This window comes from Heliangelus exortis, chromosome 16 (assembly GCF_036169615.1).
Source record: "Heliangelus exortis chromosome 16, bHelExo1.hap1, whole genome shotgun sequence".
Taxonomy (NCBI): domain Eukaryota; kingdom Metazoa; phylum Chordata; class Aves; order Apodiformes; family Trochilidae; genus Heliangelus; species Heliangelus exortis.
Window position 1 is genome coordinate 7,752,772 of NC_092437.1, and position 16,197 is coordinate 7,768,968.

The 16,197-nt window shown below is 40.5% G+C and overlaps 1 protein-coding gene across 3 annotated transcripts in view; it reads right to left on the reverse strand.

Annotated features, from left to right (window-relative positions):
• Nucleotides 1–423: 423 nt before the first annotated feature.
• Nucleotides 424–16,197, reverse strand: part of TSHZ2 (teashirt zinc finger homeobox 2) — a 222,980-nt gene continuing 207,206 nt past the window's right edge. For all 3 annotated transcript variants that reach the window (XM_071760120.1, XM_071760118.1, XM_071760119.1), the window contains exon 3: nucleotides 424–9,671. In XM_071760120.1, coding sequence (XP_071616221.1) covers nucleotides 9,670–9,671 — 2 coding nt within the window. In that variant the 3' untranslated portion in view covers nucleotides 424–9,669. The remainder of the gene's footprint in view (nucleotides 9,672–16,197) is intronic.

The window sequence follows — 16,197 nt, forward strand, 5'->3', positions numbered from 1 at the left end:
AGAGCCATCCGTCTGGGGGGAGCACTGGGGAGGAGGGGGTTTGGTATCTCAATCATGCCTGGTTTATGGCTAGCGAGCCTTGAATTTGTGTGACAGCAGCCCAATGCCTGGCTGTAGATTACACCATAAATAACCCAGGCATGGAGTGGTCAGAGAAGCCAGATGAGGGAAGGAAAAAGATATGTAGAAACAAATGCAGGGTGGTGTAGTTGGATTTTTTTAATATTATTTTTATTTTAAGTGATTACTGTTTAAAAGAAAGGAGGCTGCTAGAAATCATTCGCCAGTTTTACTGAAACGGGCACATTCCTGTGGTTTTTTTACTCCCACAGCCTCTCCAGGTCAGTCTTTTTCTTTCTCTGCAGAGAAAGAAAGGGGAGAAAAAAAAGAATGAAAAGAAAAACCCACACAAAAATCAATCCATCAAATGTCATTACAGATTTATTAAGCCTGATGTAGAAAGACTTTTAACAGTAACATCTTCAGAAAGCATAAAAAGAGCACTTCTGTTCAGTCTTGTGCTTTGAAAATCTAAATATATTTTTATCATATAAATAATTCTTTTCATGTTTTAAGTGCATCTGTTTTTTTTTTTTTTTTTTTTCCTTTTCAAATTTCCATTTTACAATTGGCCAAAACTGAAGTCTGCATTGACTGAAATGAAGCCATTTGCAAAGCTAATGATGTTGTGAAGCATGTCTATGGTGAACCATATCAGCTAGATTTCAGAAAGGTAGTTCAATGAGTGCAGCATTAAAATGAGGGACAGCCTCCAGCAAAATCATAATTGAACACACCCAAGTCCTTAATGTCTGCAGTTGGGTTTCCTGATGCAAATTACGATAACATTTCAGATGTGAGCAGTTGCTTTCCAATAGCTGCAGTGGAAGAGAGACATTTTATGCCACAAAGAAAAGAATTACCATGTTTAAAAATGTAAATAATATATGTATAGAAACCTTTTTTATGGAAATGAGGCATTCAGGATTATGTGAACAGTTTGGGCTATTTTTTTTCCTTTTAAACACAACAGATAAAGATGTATGATCTATTATTCAGGGCTTTAATTACGGTTCCAAAACTGCAGTGATTTTATTTAAAAAAAAAAAAATCCCATGGAATAAAAAGTAATGTTTTCTGTGGTAAAGTTGAGGGATTTTTTTTTTTTTACAATGAATGTACATAGTAAAAATACAGAACAAAAAAAAAAAATCACCATTAATGGATTTCAATGCTGCAAAATCATAGACAGAAATACATCTTAAATGCATTGGAATACAGTCATCTTCCTATAAATCAGAAAAGGCCTTAGATAAATAGGTTTGACCTGATTTAAATTTAATGAGATACATAGTCCTGATTGTTAATAATTGGTTTGGGGGAACCCAAAACAATAAAAGCAGTAATCTCCTCGAGTATAAATTATACGAATTTATTTAGCAATCAACCAAAGGAAAAAAAAATGCCACCAACATTATCAATTTGTTTAGTTTAAGTTAGTTATAATAAGGAAATAATTTGAAGCAGAATTGCCGGCGAGGCTTTTGGGAAAGAGTAACTCGTGGGAAGCTGCAGATCTGTGATGGAGCCACTAGGTGGTACGGTCCTCCCAGCAGAAAGGGGTTTTTCCTTTGTAAGGACCATTCATAATCATCAAAACCAAGTGAAACATGGTTTTGATTAAAACAGCCTGTTGGCTCAATAATCTTAGTAATTTTAAAAACATCCTTAATGTGGAAGAAGAACACTGCAATGTCAGAAATGGCCTTGGGGCCCATTATAAACAGCAACAAAATAAATAAGGAGGAGAAATGAGAGGTCATGAAAACAAAATTAAGCTAATGTTTCAAATTTTGACAATTATGAATTGTTCCTCCAAGAAGACATTTAGAAAAAATAATTCAGGCACTATTAGATAAAATACAAAGAGAATAATTGTACATGTATGAGTTTTCCCATGGGACTAAGCATGCTTTAAAAGCAAAACTTGACTTAGATTTTTCCCTCTCCCGTCCCCCCCCCCCCCCTCCCCTCACCCCCCTTTATATCCAGCAATTGGGCAGGTCTCATGCAAACACAGACTTGCTTCTCAGAGTTCCTCCAAAACCTCATCTCTATTTCCTTTAGGATGATGACCAAGAAAACAAACAAAAATTACAAGCATATTTGCTATAAAAAAAAACAAAAAAACAAAAAAACAAAACCAAAAAACAATCCCCCATCCTGGACCAATTTCTTTTGTAGGAAACTGAAACAAGCAAATATAACAAAATCTGTGTTCATAACATGGCAATATAGTTAATATATACAAATATGTACAGTATAAAAATGCATCGAAGGCGTAACTTTTCATCCAAACAAGCTGCAGTGCACAATGAAAAGCAGCTTGCCCCCCCCTCCACCCTAAGTATACAGGCAATATATTCTATACAGCATGCACTTGTTACAAAATTAGTGCATAAGCACTGAAACATTCTACAGATAAAGTCACTGTGAGTCCTCTCAGAAAGGACTCCCATTTGTGTTGTTAATATAAAAAAATGTGTTTAATCTTTCCTTTTTGCAATTTGTAGTATGTACATTGTTTTTAAAAGAGAAACGAGCTTTTGCTTTCTTTTTTTTTTTTTTTTTTTTTTTTTTTTTAAATTTATTTTTAAACAAAATTCTAGACCTACCACCACGGGTCACAGATGTAACCTGATGATGCTGCCAATAACAAAGTTCCTACATAGCACAAGCGCTGGGGCAGAGCAAAACTGTCAGATTTACTATTATGGCCAAGTATGCTCTATTATTTAAAATGGGGGCAGATCTCATGATTCGTGCTGACACATTCAAGATAATAAAAACCAAAACAAATGTACAGAAAAAAAAAAAAAAAATCCCAACAACAACAAAGGATTAGTAAGTGGTGCCTGAGCACTAGACAAAAGGGCATATTGTACCAGAGACATATGACAGTGAAGTACCCTGAGCCAAGTAAGAACTGTTTAGCTTGTCAGCTTTTGCAACCTGTATTGCACATTCCAGCATTTGCTGTGTTACAAAGCCAAAATACTGCATTGTACATCCTGATGATAGCTGCTGCTTCACTTGGTGCCAACAGTGCCCAGCTGTTACTTCAGCCCCAGAATCCTTGCAGGGTTATAAATAGCTGCACAGCTACAGGGATGCATAGAGGGGTAGGTAGTTGAATATAGCTGCAGATGTGCCTTGGTACAAACAGGTATGTATTTTTTTTTTTTTTTTTATAATGTTAAATGGACCAATTAGTAAATGAAAACATTGCCCACATAAATCTTCCACATTTGAGGCAATTGCATGGATGTTTAAGTACTGCAAATACATCCTTCCCCTGGCTGGTGCTGGCGTGGGGATGCGGCTTTCAAGGGAAAGCATTCCTTGCATTTAATGTAGCTGCGTTTTTGCAAGATGTCATTTGCACTGTGTTTTAAAAATATTGATCCTTTTTTCCTGCTATTGCATCTAAGGAGTCTAATGCAAGAACTTGCTGCCTTTACCTTGATCAAAAAAGGAAAAAAAAAAAAAAAAGTTTGCTCAGCTAGACAGTATGAACTCAAGTGGAGACGTAGGAGCTGCCAGGATTAGTATTTAATCTGTTGTCTCTAACAGGGCTTTTTACAAAGGCCTGAAGACATTTCATGAGCCAAGAGCAATGATGAACTGGAAGTTTATTACTCTGCAGTTAAATCCAGTGGTAAAGCTATTTCACTTTTAAAAATACTCTCGAAGAAAATATTTTACAGACACTTTGGTACAAGAAACAACAGTGTCATCTCAGACTTTATCTACTCTTCACATTTTTTTGCTGGCACAGTTAAAACAAAAAATGACCACTGGTGTAGACTGAAGTATACCCGGACAGAAGTGCTTGCACTGGTATAAAAGTGGTCCAGCAAAACAAAATAAGCTGTACCAATATAAAGTGCTTTATAGCGATACAACTGTTTTTACACTAGGACTTTTACCAGCACAGTCACATCAATAACAAAGTTTTGCAATCACTTCCCTGACATATCCATAAAACTTCTGAAGTGCAGGCTGTGCCTTAGATTTAATCTGCACAGAGCTAAAGACTGTTTGCTGAAGTTGTTTTCAAAACCATCTAAACATGTTAGGAATCCAAGGTTAGGACCGTGAGGACAGTGTTTGGAGCTGTGCAGACGGAGGGTAAATATACTGATTTTTGAAGGATTAGCTCTGGATTAACACCAGAATAAATGAATTCAGAACCTGTCTTCTGTTTTTCAGAAACTGATATAAATAAAGCTGAAGACTGGAATGAAATTGGAGGGAGGCAATCACAGGGAAGATTAGGAACGTGCTGGCAGGACATGGCACACTATGTATGGGATGTACAAGCTCTCCCTGGGTTTTTACATGTTCATAGCAAAGGTGTGTTGGCTTCTTTTACCACTGTAAACTCACATTGCTTTTTAAATTATTATTTATTTATTTTGCATTCTTTCCTGTAGGGAAAAAGAAAAAAAAATTCTTTCTTGTGTGAAGTGAACCACTGCAGGAAAGAATTAAGAAAAGAAGAAAATCCAGGAAGCATTTCTTTCTGGAATCACTGCCTGGCTGACCCAGGGCCATCAGCTTAAAGGTTTATCTTGACTTAAGGTGATGACAAACCAGGACCTTTTTGATGAAATGCAAAGTGAAATCTGCATGTCATTTAGTTACAAGTTCCAAAATGTTGCATTTGCTGTGGTCCAATCTGTCACACAAAAAAATGGCTCTTTATGCACCTACCAGTGTCCAGCTCAGACTGTTCAGCACCATTACTGAAAAGTTCTTGGGTTTAGAAAGTCAGTAATTTTTTGCTGATCATTTTCAACAGAGGACAGAGGTCTGGCAAAAAGGAAAGTTGTAACTTGTGAGAGGGAGCAGGAAACCCATTCTGTTGTTGACTGTGTTGTGACTTTGAAGCTGGCCCATGGTCTCCTCTTGGGTGGCCAGGAACCAGGAAATACAACTCAATGTAGCGCCTAAACACAGCTTCCTGGCAGCAAAAATAATATGTCAGGTTGTACTGTAAGAAGATGGGCACGTACCAGTAGCACTTTTTCAAAATATATAGAGGTGGCTGTATCAGTGCTCTTGCTCGGGGACAGATGGCCTTTAAAGTCTGCTGTAATTGCAAGATATTGATCTGGAATCTGTGATCAATACTGTCTTTATAGAGAGAATTTTAAATATAAATTGCATCGTATATCTGTTTGTGAAGACAAAAGCCCTGTGTGATGGAGATCCACCTCCCCTTAGCCTGGGTGCTTTCTCCAGCCTGAGAGTTATGGGTAAGTGCAGAGGGAACAGGGATGGGGATGGGTGGGGACAGGGCCCTCAGCCCAGCCTGGCCTCCAACACTGGCGTGATTTATTCACTGTGGGAGGGAATCTCTGCCAAAAATCAGGTGTTTTCTCAATCATTGTGTTTTCTCAAATGGTTTGACTGCAAGATAATATTCACAGCAAGACCAAGGTTGTCCTGAGCTGCTGTGCCTGAGCCAGAGCAGCACCAGCAGGGCAGGGTCAGGACATTGATAACGGGCAGGGAACAAAATCTTCCCTCTGTAGGTCTCATCCAGAGGCTGCCCCAGGCCCTAACTCTGTTACTTTTGGATTTTCTGGATTACTGAAGGGAGTTCACTTCCTGTGCAAAACCTGCATGGTTGCTTCCCACTGGGAATGTCCCCTTCTATTTGAGGAACTGAACTGTGGGTGCAAATCAGTTGATAAATATGGCACTTTATCAAAACATGACTAAGGAAACAAAAAATGATCAAAAATTAGGGAAATAATCCTTGCCATCTGAATGTGTGAGAGTTTACTCAACAGCCTGTAAAACTGACTTGGACAGCTTCAACTCTTATTGTGTTAATATCTAATCATTGATTTTTAAAATGAATTCTTATATTCTCCTCGATCTCTAAAAAAGCTTGGGAGGTCAGTCTTGTAAATACTTTTACAAGCAGGTAATAAAATCCATGATGAGCTGCATTGACAAGTAATTACTGGACAGGTTTGTTAGTGGATTCTCAGAGATTTTTTTTTTAACCAATAATTATTATTGTTGATTATTGTACTAATGACTGTCATTTTTAAAGTTAAGTGTCCTTGTCCCTCTCTGCTTAAATAGTAAGAGCCTAGAAAAAACACCCGAGACTGATCCACTGGAATTCTTATGTATTAGTCTCCAAAGAGATGCTAATTAAGCCTCCCTCTTTTAAAACAGAACAGGTTTTAGGGTGCTATGGCTTATTTTGACATGGATAGAAGGGAGCTATGATTTCTGAATAAATCTCTCAAAGCAGTGTGCAGGGGAAACAATTCTTACTGTTTTATTGCAGTGCAAGAGCATAAACAGCTTGGATGTGTGGTGTATCAATATGCCACTTGTTAATAAGCAAGGATGTGAATCATAAATATTCGTCTGTTTGATCACCAGGCTTTTAATTAATGTTTTGATGATCTCCAATAAGAATAAAAGTCAGAACGATAGATATTGAGTAGATACGACAGAGAAAAGATGCAATGATTTTCTGTTACCTGATTTATATGACAGATAAACTATCAACTCATCCAGTTTCATACAGAGAAAGAGAGAGGAGAGATGTACATTTTCTTTTTTATATCATATTGTAAAAAAAAACCAAACCAAACTCAATTCAAATATGTGCCTAAAATGTTCCCAGAGGACACCAATGCAGGCAAAATAATCAAGGTTTAGCACTGTGTAATAAAGGTTTGTGGCCAGATTTTAAATGAAGTAGCTGATCCTGTGCTGGAGTGAAGCCTCCTGAGCAAAGCACACTATGGGGCTTGCCAGATTTCCCTTGGGGGGACCAGACCTCCCAAAAACCTTGTGGCAGGTTTTCAGTTCTGGGGTCCCAGGTGCTGGCACTGCTGGGGTGGCTGCTGGTGGCACCATGTTCCCTATTGTCACCATGAGCCCCTGCCACCACTATGGGGCACAGGGACACCTGTTGTGCCAAAACCAAGCAATTGGTATCCCCAGGAACCCCAGCCCCAGATGCTGTGGACTGGTTGGGGCCATCAGGCCACCCTCCCGTGGGCAGAGGGCTCCTTGCTCCCATGTGGGCATCCGTGCAGCTCTGCTGTGGCTACAAGCTGCAACCCATAGGGCACAGAGGGGTTCTACAGAGGCAGAAGGCAAAGCACTCACAGCTTTTGGGTCCAAGCCCCAGGACTCACCTTGTGCAACTTAATAACTCTGAACTGGGCTGTGCAATTTAACAGCTTCTGAGGAGCTTGATGCTAATGCATTGATTTTGCTTTAATAGAATTTTGTTGTCAATGGCCAGTGCTCAGCATGGTTGCAGGCTTCAATCTTAACCCATCTGAAGGCTCTGCTCTTTTCCAGTTGAGCTCCGTTCATTTCCAGTTGAATAGGTTAAGCAAAGACAGACCTCACTGTTCTCAATTCACTTTATGATCCTCCCATCATAAAAAATAATATCAGCACCTTGCTTTTCATGTCAGAACTACATTTGAGCTGCTATTCCCTATGCCCATGAGTAAATCCCATAAAAGCCGCCCCGTTGTACTGTCGCTATTTTTCCTTGTGGATGATTGATTGATGGATGAGTGCTGACACTTCAATGAAGCTATTTCGACTGCCATCTCAATCCGATGATGTGAGGGGTATATTTTCTGTCCATGCCTCATTACTTCAGAATGACATTCCTGGAACTTCATTTACTTTTTCCCTCCTTCCCTCAAGCACCATATTTTTTCCCATCTAGGTTATGCATGCCATAAAAAAAGCAATTTGCTATTATATGTGGCATAAGGGCAACACTTTCCCTAGGAGGTAAATAAGAAGGACCTTTTTTTCCTCCTCCATGTTGAATTTAGGGATCATGTCAAAATTTCCCAAATGATGCCAAAACAGTCCCTTCTGCACGAGCCACGGGGAATGTAGTAAACACATTTAGTCTGATTTTGTGAGTGCTGCACTTACATCCTTGAACATCTAAAATAAAGCACCAGTAAAAACCCAAAGCCCTCTCTCATTTGAGAAAGATCCTCTTCTCAACTTGAGCCTAGCATACTTTGAATATTTCATTTGCAATGGAGTAGCGATTTACAGCTTGATCCAGACTTATTTTTCCTTTGAGAATAAGGGAAGTTCATCGTGAAATGCAGAGATGGATTTGTCTACTGGAGGTTGCTGCGAGGAGCTGCTCAGCGAGAGTAAACAGGGCTGTGCCTGATTTTCCAAGCAATGCACTAGGTAACGTGAGACTCATGACACTACCATCTCCTGGAAGATTTTGTGAGTTGATTTGGGACCCGATTTTACTCTGTGTAATACAGTGTTCCTGTTAATAATAATGTATAATTAAGACATCCGTTAAAAATCCATAACGTTAATTTAATGGAGAAAATCTAATACAGTTCTATTGGAATTTTTACGTTAAATTAACTTTAACGGGCTTTTAATGGATGTCTTAATTAGATCTCATTATTAACGTGAATATTCTACAAATTAAAATTGGGACCTCAAAGTTTTAATGAAAAAAGTTACAAGCACAAATTTGAAATTGCCATCTTTGTAGCCCCCTTCTCCCCAGGTCTCAGTTGACTTGGAGCTCGCTGTGCTTCCCAGCCCACCTGGGCCAGCAGTGCTTGCCAGGCTGGGCAGAGAGCGTGGAGATTCTGATCCCATTGGTGGTGGTGTAAATCCAAAATAACTCCATTGGCTACAACCGAGAGATTTAGATTTACACTCACCTAACTGAGAAAGGAATTCTACTTTTATTCTTTTATATCTATATATAGATATTTATATAGTGATATTTATATATAGATATACCTATATTTATATAATGTTCAATAATCTAGCAATAGTACTTTTGTTTAAAAATCACTCCATCGCATATGTCTTGTCATAAACCGTAATGGAGATTTAAATATATATATATATCTGAGGAATTAAACAAACTGAAAATAATCCATTTTAAACAAATCTTTGGCAGCAACATGGTTAAGCATAACTATTTGAACAACTTGCACAGAAGATTAACATTGTTCAGAGGTTTTTTGGCTCAGAATCTGTTTTAACTTAATAATTCTTGTACTTACTGTGATGTATTGATCCCTAGTGCAATGACTGGATTGGGCAACCCAGGTGCAACAGTAATCGCTGCACAGAATAGAAACATTTCCTTTAGACAAACTATCCCAAAGGGGTTATAAATAGGAAATGGACATTACCATGAAAAGTAAAGCTTCCAATGTGACTGCATCTTGTGTAGCACACTTGGACATTAAACTATGAAGATTTTTTTTTTCCTGTCAAGAGTTACAAATTGACGGAATAAGTACATCAATGTTCTCAGTCATTATCTTACTTCAGTGGCACTTTGTTTTAGTGACAGCAAAAAGGGACAGTGGAGACCAGACAGCCCCAGTGCAGTTTATCAATGAAAATCTAATATCGTCCATAAGCAGGGGAGTGGAAATCAATACTTCATTACCAAATTGTTAGTGAGGATGAAGAAGAATAGCGGGAGGTTTTTTGGCAGTCTTCTTGGTCTGGGTTGTTGTGAGTTCAATGTCAGGATCAGAGTGAGGCGTGCAGAGTGGGCTGGGTGCTGGAGAGCTGGAGCTAAGGCATTCGTCCTGCAAGCAGAATAACAACTGTTGTTACCAAGCTGCTGATCACAACTCCAGATTTTGTCAAATGTGTACTTTCATCAGTAGAATTTTCTGGAAACAGGTCAGCTTTGCTTTATGTCATCTATGCTTAGACTTCCAAAAAGGCAAGGACACAGACGTGTGAATAAAAAACCCCAGATCCTTATGTCTGTGGCTGTGCAGGGATTAGGGAGTAATCTCCAACTGATGCTGCTGAGTGTGTTACTCTGCAGCTCTGCTTTTCCATCCTGTTGGTTAAACCTGGATGATACGAGCTTCTTCCTACTACCATCCAAGAATCTCCTCTAAAATCTTCATTGTGTGCTGGACATGCTGGCACCCACATTATGTTTAAATTACTTGACTACTGCTCTGTGATTCCTGGTGAGCAAGGCACCTCCTCTTCTCAGCACTAAAAAAGCTGCCGTTCTTCCAATGGACTTTTTCTGTTCTGCTAAAAGTGCTAAGTGACTCAATTTGTGAAGTTACTTCTGTATAGAGACAGAAGGTGCTTGTTTCACTCAGTTTCAAGATGTGGGTTTAAAAGTTCAGCTCAAAGTTGAGTTCTGTTTTGCTTCTAACCTGGAAGAAAGATACTGAGGAAAGCAGTAGAAAAAACTACTGGAAAAATAGGGTGAGAAATGAGGCAGGCAATAAGTAGAGTGAAAGTCAAGCTGGAGAGAGCACAGAGGAAAAAAGACCAACAGCAGGCAAAGAGAAATATGTTACTGAAAAATATATTATCTGTTCAAGGCCACGGACATTTCAGCAAACACAACTCAAATGCTGCCGTGTGTTCCCTGTGTTTTGGCTAAATCAACTGGAAATTCAGTAGTAGCTTTATTTAAAGTAAAATAAACCCAGCTTCTCAAAAAAATTCCATATGAAAACAAAAAAATCCATTGACTCCATGCTATTCAGTTTATAATTTTGTTTGTTTTACAATATCTTCACCTTTTCAGTTTTTTACAGTGATGCTGAGTTTTGCATTGGCAACCCAAAACTGCTGTGGAGAAATTGTTGGAAGGGAAGAAGAGGTTTTGGCAGCTGAATTTAGAGACTTTTGGCAACTAAATGCATGGAGGCAGTTTGAAATTGTGGTGAATACCTTAGATATTTATTCCCACTTAAAAGATACTAAAAGCAATCTACGTTGACACTTTAAAATGTTGTCTTTAGGTTTCAGAGTTAACACTCCAGAGCAATTCACACTTTGCAAAGCTATTATTTTTCACTGCAAAAGAACAAAGCTGTGTCATTTTGCACATTGTTCAAGTTTTAAAGAAATCCAGAAGCCTTACTATTGTAAAGCCTAGAGCTGAAATACAGCAATGCCATGAGCTGGCTCTGCTTCTGCAGCCAAGTTCTCAGCTGCAGAATCACCCTCTGTAAATGGTCCAAGTTTGCAAATGCAAACTGCAAATGGCACAGGCTGCTGACTTTACCTTTCCTTTCCAAGCAGATTTTGCTCTCCTCACCGGGATGAAAAACTATCTGTGGTGTTCCATGTAAGTCCTGCCTTGGATCATCTCTGCCATGCAGAGCACCTGTCTAGCTCATGGGTGCAGGACACAGACACCGTGGGCTGGTCCTGCATAGACCAGCATGAGGAGTGGCGGTGAAACAGCTGAGTGCAGAAGCAATAACTCTTCATTAATTCAACTCTGCCTCCAGAATGTCGTTAGGACAATTAAGCAGCAGGTAGTATTACTGAAAGTGCTAAATCTGGGAAGGAGGCTTAGTTTGAAGCAAAGTAACTGCAGAGTGCTGGCTTTCAGCCAGTGGGAATTATTTATGAAGGGCTTGGATTGGAAAAGCCAATGAAAAGTCAAACTCCTGCCTCCTTTTCTTGTGATTCCTTCTGAGGAAGGTCCTTGGGCTTTTATATTAGCCCAGCTGTAAAATCAGATTAGTAATGTTCCTGGTCACTCCCAGATCACAAGACAAGATTAAGGACATTGCTAACCCTTGCCAGTGCTCTTCAGGGACACATCAGTCATGATGTAGGTCCACAAGAAACTCTTCTGGAAATAAACCCACTTCAGAAGTTCTTGCCCCTTCCTGTCATTTACACACCATGGTGTGATGGAATCCTTGGCTCTGTCCCTGCAACCATCCATGTGTCTGCACCACCCCAGCCATAAACTGGATCTGTCCCTGCTGCAGCCCACATGGGCCACACAAACACTTCCAGCAGGAGGTCCAGTGCAGGGCTGGGATGGCAAAGCCAAAGGGTAAGGGTAGAAATGTCTTCAATTTGTTTTGCTGCTGGAGAAAAGATAAGATCAAGTAGCCTGGGAACTGGAGGGGGTTCTCTGCAGTGCTGTGTACATGCAGGGAATTACAGCACTGCTATAAAATGCAGGAAAAGCCATTTGTGACAATTGTATAAACTTTTGAGGCTGTGTCCATATACTTGACTAATGGTAACATCCATGCATGACTAAAATCAATTGGGACTTGCCATTGATTTCCATTGCAGAACTACTTCACCCCTAGGTCTTTTGGCAAAAGTCTCCATCCTTGGTGTTGTTGGGTTTGGTTTTTTTTTGTTTTTTTTTTTGTTTTTTTTTTGTTTTTTTTTTTTCCATTGATATCACTGCAGGCTGGGACAGGACTTTGGGAAATTAATTAGTGTGAGCCCTGATCAATAGAGGTCACAGTTTATGTATTTCATTATCAAGTCCCTAAGAGATTAAGGGAGTATGTGGAGAGCTTGTCTCCTACAGTCTAGGGCATAGCAGCCTTGACGTTCAAACAGTTCTTGATGGCCAAAGTTTGTGGCTTCCTTGGCATTTCCTGAATGTAATTCAACCTGGCCCGTAAAGAAAACTTTAACTATGTTCTGAAAAATGTAGTTGAAGGTGTTCATTATGCTGATATCGTGTACATCATATATAAAATATCTGTTTCAGATACTTCAGCTTTGCTTTTGTTTAACGTTAATTATCAAGCCATCAACAAATGTAAAAAGTTCTCTCTCTTTTAGTGAAGATGTCTCAGGACTCAGGATTCCCTCGAACGAGCACCCTTCCCACTCCTTGGCCATAGAGCATCTTCCCACTCCTCATTCAAGTAGGAGACCTTGCCACAAAAACACAGCTGTGAAACCTTTGAAATAGGAACTCAAACACATCTGCAATTGGAGACAGCTGTCAGCCACACATCAGATCCTTGCACACGTGTCCAGGCTCTGTGGGTTGGCACCAGCACCTCTCAGCCAGGCTCCTCAGCCCCTGCCTGGCTCCTGGCTCACCAGAGCTGTGGTGAGCTGGCTCTGTCTTTCACACACCCCCCAAATCCCATGCTTTCCTTTGCTCTCATCTCCTTTCCCCCTTTTCTGTGTGGGCAAAAGCCACTTTGAATGATGAAGCTCCCTGGGGGGGTAGGACATGGGCTGCCTGGGTGGCTTGGAGTCCTTCCCTTGAGGACTGCTGTCACTGTTTGGTTCTTGGGTCATGCAGAAGAACACTGACCCTTCAGTGGCATGGTCCAAGGTGTGGTGGTGCTCTAGAGCTAGGCAGAAGACAACAGGTTCATGTAGTTATAATGTGGTTTGTTAATTTATTTATTTATTTCCAGAGCTTTGCTAATATTATTTTATCATCTCCTATAAGTGCAATGGGATAATAAAAAGGAAAATTTGCATCTGTGATCCACCCACTGAAGTCCATGGGAGTCTACGGATCAAAACGTTTTCATGCTGCAGCTGTACCTGCAGTAATAAATTGCAGGACTCATAAAAGGCCAAATAGAAAGACACAGACAGCCCCTTTGTGGTTACCAAACATGCTATCTGTAGATGTCATTTTTGACCTACTTTTGCTAGATTTTTACAGCAGCAGAAAAATCTGTTACTTAAAGAATTATGCTCATGTGCATGATACCTAGATAGGGAGAAAAAGCAAATGTGGATATATTTTATTTCATTTAGGACTTCTCTCACCATGAATTACAATAATACAGACTCTAAATGCCTTCTCGTTACCCATAATTATAACTTAAATTATATCAATCTAAACAGCAACTACTCAAATGACTCATCCTGATTGGAAGGAGCATGCTCTCTGAAGTTTTGCCTGCCCATCCATTTTAAAGGCTTGTGGCAGGAATAGCTTTCCAGAAGGTCATTTAACAGCACATTAAATAAATAAACAGAGCATATTTGTTTCAGTAAACACACTCTAGTAGGGTGGAAAAGAATTTTGGGAGAGGTAAGAATAATCCTCATGACACCAAAGCCTTTCAAGTACTTCTTGGTTCTTGCTGAGGGTGTAGCACTCACCAAAACACATGCATAGGCTCCACATGATGCCAGTGGAAAAGGTCCCTAAGGTTCTTCCTTCTGAAAGGTGTTGTGTGGAGAAGCTGCTCCGTGCTTTTCACAGAAGCTGCAGCAGCAGAGCACAGGGAGAGGAGGATGTGCCAGCACAACACACCATGGTCACCCTGCAGAAGGCATCAGGCTCTGCATTCTCAACCTGAGCATCAGCCCCATGGAGTGTGGAGAAAGGTCTCCTTCACTGGAAAAGTCAAACCTGTTTCTGTCCCATGATCTCAGCTTATGAGAATGCAGGACAAGATAATGGAAATGAACTGTGGTCTCTAGCTCAGACATTCCTGGGCTGTGTCTGCCTAAGTACAAAACTGTCTGCTGCAGTAACACCCAGGTGGAGGAATTTAGAGACCTCATTGCCTGGGATGATGGAAACATTTAATAAAAACTCGAGGTCATTAAGTTGCATTTATCTCTGGGAACTCTTTGTTGAAAATCCTTTGCCAAGAGGCTAAAGCCAAGGGCAGATAAAAGACCTAGATTTCAGCAGCAAGAGCATCAAAGCACATATCTGCAGCTGCTGCAAAACACCTTATCTGCAGGAGGTCAATGAAGTTATGCTGATTTACTTCAGCTGGCCTGGCCCAAATGTTTTGGGTGTAAAGAAGAATCTCCTTGAAACCCACCAAAAAAAGCTCCCAATTTTTTCAAGTTTCTTCTCTCAGAAACTTCTGATATCTATGCATATAGTTTTTGAATAACAGAATTTGAGCTGTGACCCTGGTTCAGCAGAACTCTGAAACATGTGCCTGTTTTACTGTGCTCAGCATGGTGAACACTGTGATCCAGCACTGCCAGGAACTGGGGACAAGCAGTACAGACACCATGGCTGGGCTGCACTCCTCCAGCAATACTGACATTTTAGGGGCACGCCTGTGCAGGTGTGTAATTGGAACCAATCCTGCCACCTGAGGCCTGCAAGAGAGATGCAAAAATTCTGTATGTGTACAAAACCAAATATAACACACCAATATACTTTTATAAGTAAGACTATATGTATTTTTAGACAAAAAAGCAGCCCAATCAGAGCTACCACATAGGCACAGCAGTGCCCAGCTCACTAGGGCTACTAGACATCCCTGAACAAATACCACTAGATCCTCCAAATCCACCTGAACAACATGGCTTGCAAAAACACTGACATCTGTTAGCCTGAGCAGCTCCCTGGAGGGCAGGCATTTTCTTCTCTGAATGACTAGAAAAGGATAAGGCAGTATTTTAAAAGCAGGAATGATGAGAGACATTCACCAGAAGACAGGGACAAAGGAAAGCTGTGGGAAGGGTGGAGGTGAGGGCTGGAGGCTGGAGCAGCCCCATTCCTCCTTCCACATCTGACCAGTCATCAGTGCTGGCTGGAGGATGCTATGCATCAGGGGGTTACTTAAGCTGTGAAAAATCAGCAAGAACAGGTTTTTTTCTTCCTTCCCCAGTAGTTTGGGCAATTCAGGTTCTGCATGGGCCCAGGCAGCTAAGGCAGTGATGCCAGGTGTAGGGAGGGTGCAGGAGGGGCAACCTGCAGCTGTGGGCACTCAGCCAGCCCTCACCTCCTTCAGAGGTAGCCAAGAGAGGAAGGGAAGAGAATGGGCTGGGTGCTAAAACCCACTTCCCACCCCCAGAGATCTGGTGTGCATAGCTTTAGGCAAATCATTTCACCTCCTTGCACGCCTCAGCTGTTTTGCTGATGGATGGAGTCAGATGAAAAATTGGGGGCTGCAGCTCCCCGCGTCTTCACAGAGAGGCGATGAAATCCAGGGCTAAGGGGGAGAGTGGGACTCCTACCACTTGTGTTGAGAAAGGCCAAGATTTCACCCCTGATCTCAGCTTGGGCCTCAAGGTGACATAGGATACACACATGTTCAGTAACAAAGAGCACAGATGATATCTAACAGGCACAGAGAAGTATCCTGACACTCAACTGGTCCCTCCTAATGCAGGGGTATTTGGAAGGAGCACAGGCTTGTAAAGAAATAAAAATAGAAGAGAGAACATTTAATTTTTTGGTGTTTTTTTTTTTTTTCCCTATAAATAAAGTATAGTCATCAAATCACAATGTATTTGAAAGTACATGTTATTGACAGCCTATTCTTGGAGGAAAAAAACAACAACAAACGTGGATTTTTTGGCAAAGTTTCTCTATTTGCTAAAGATTAAATTGTTCATTGTACAGGGCACCAT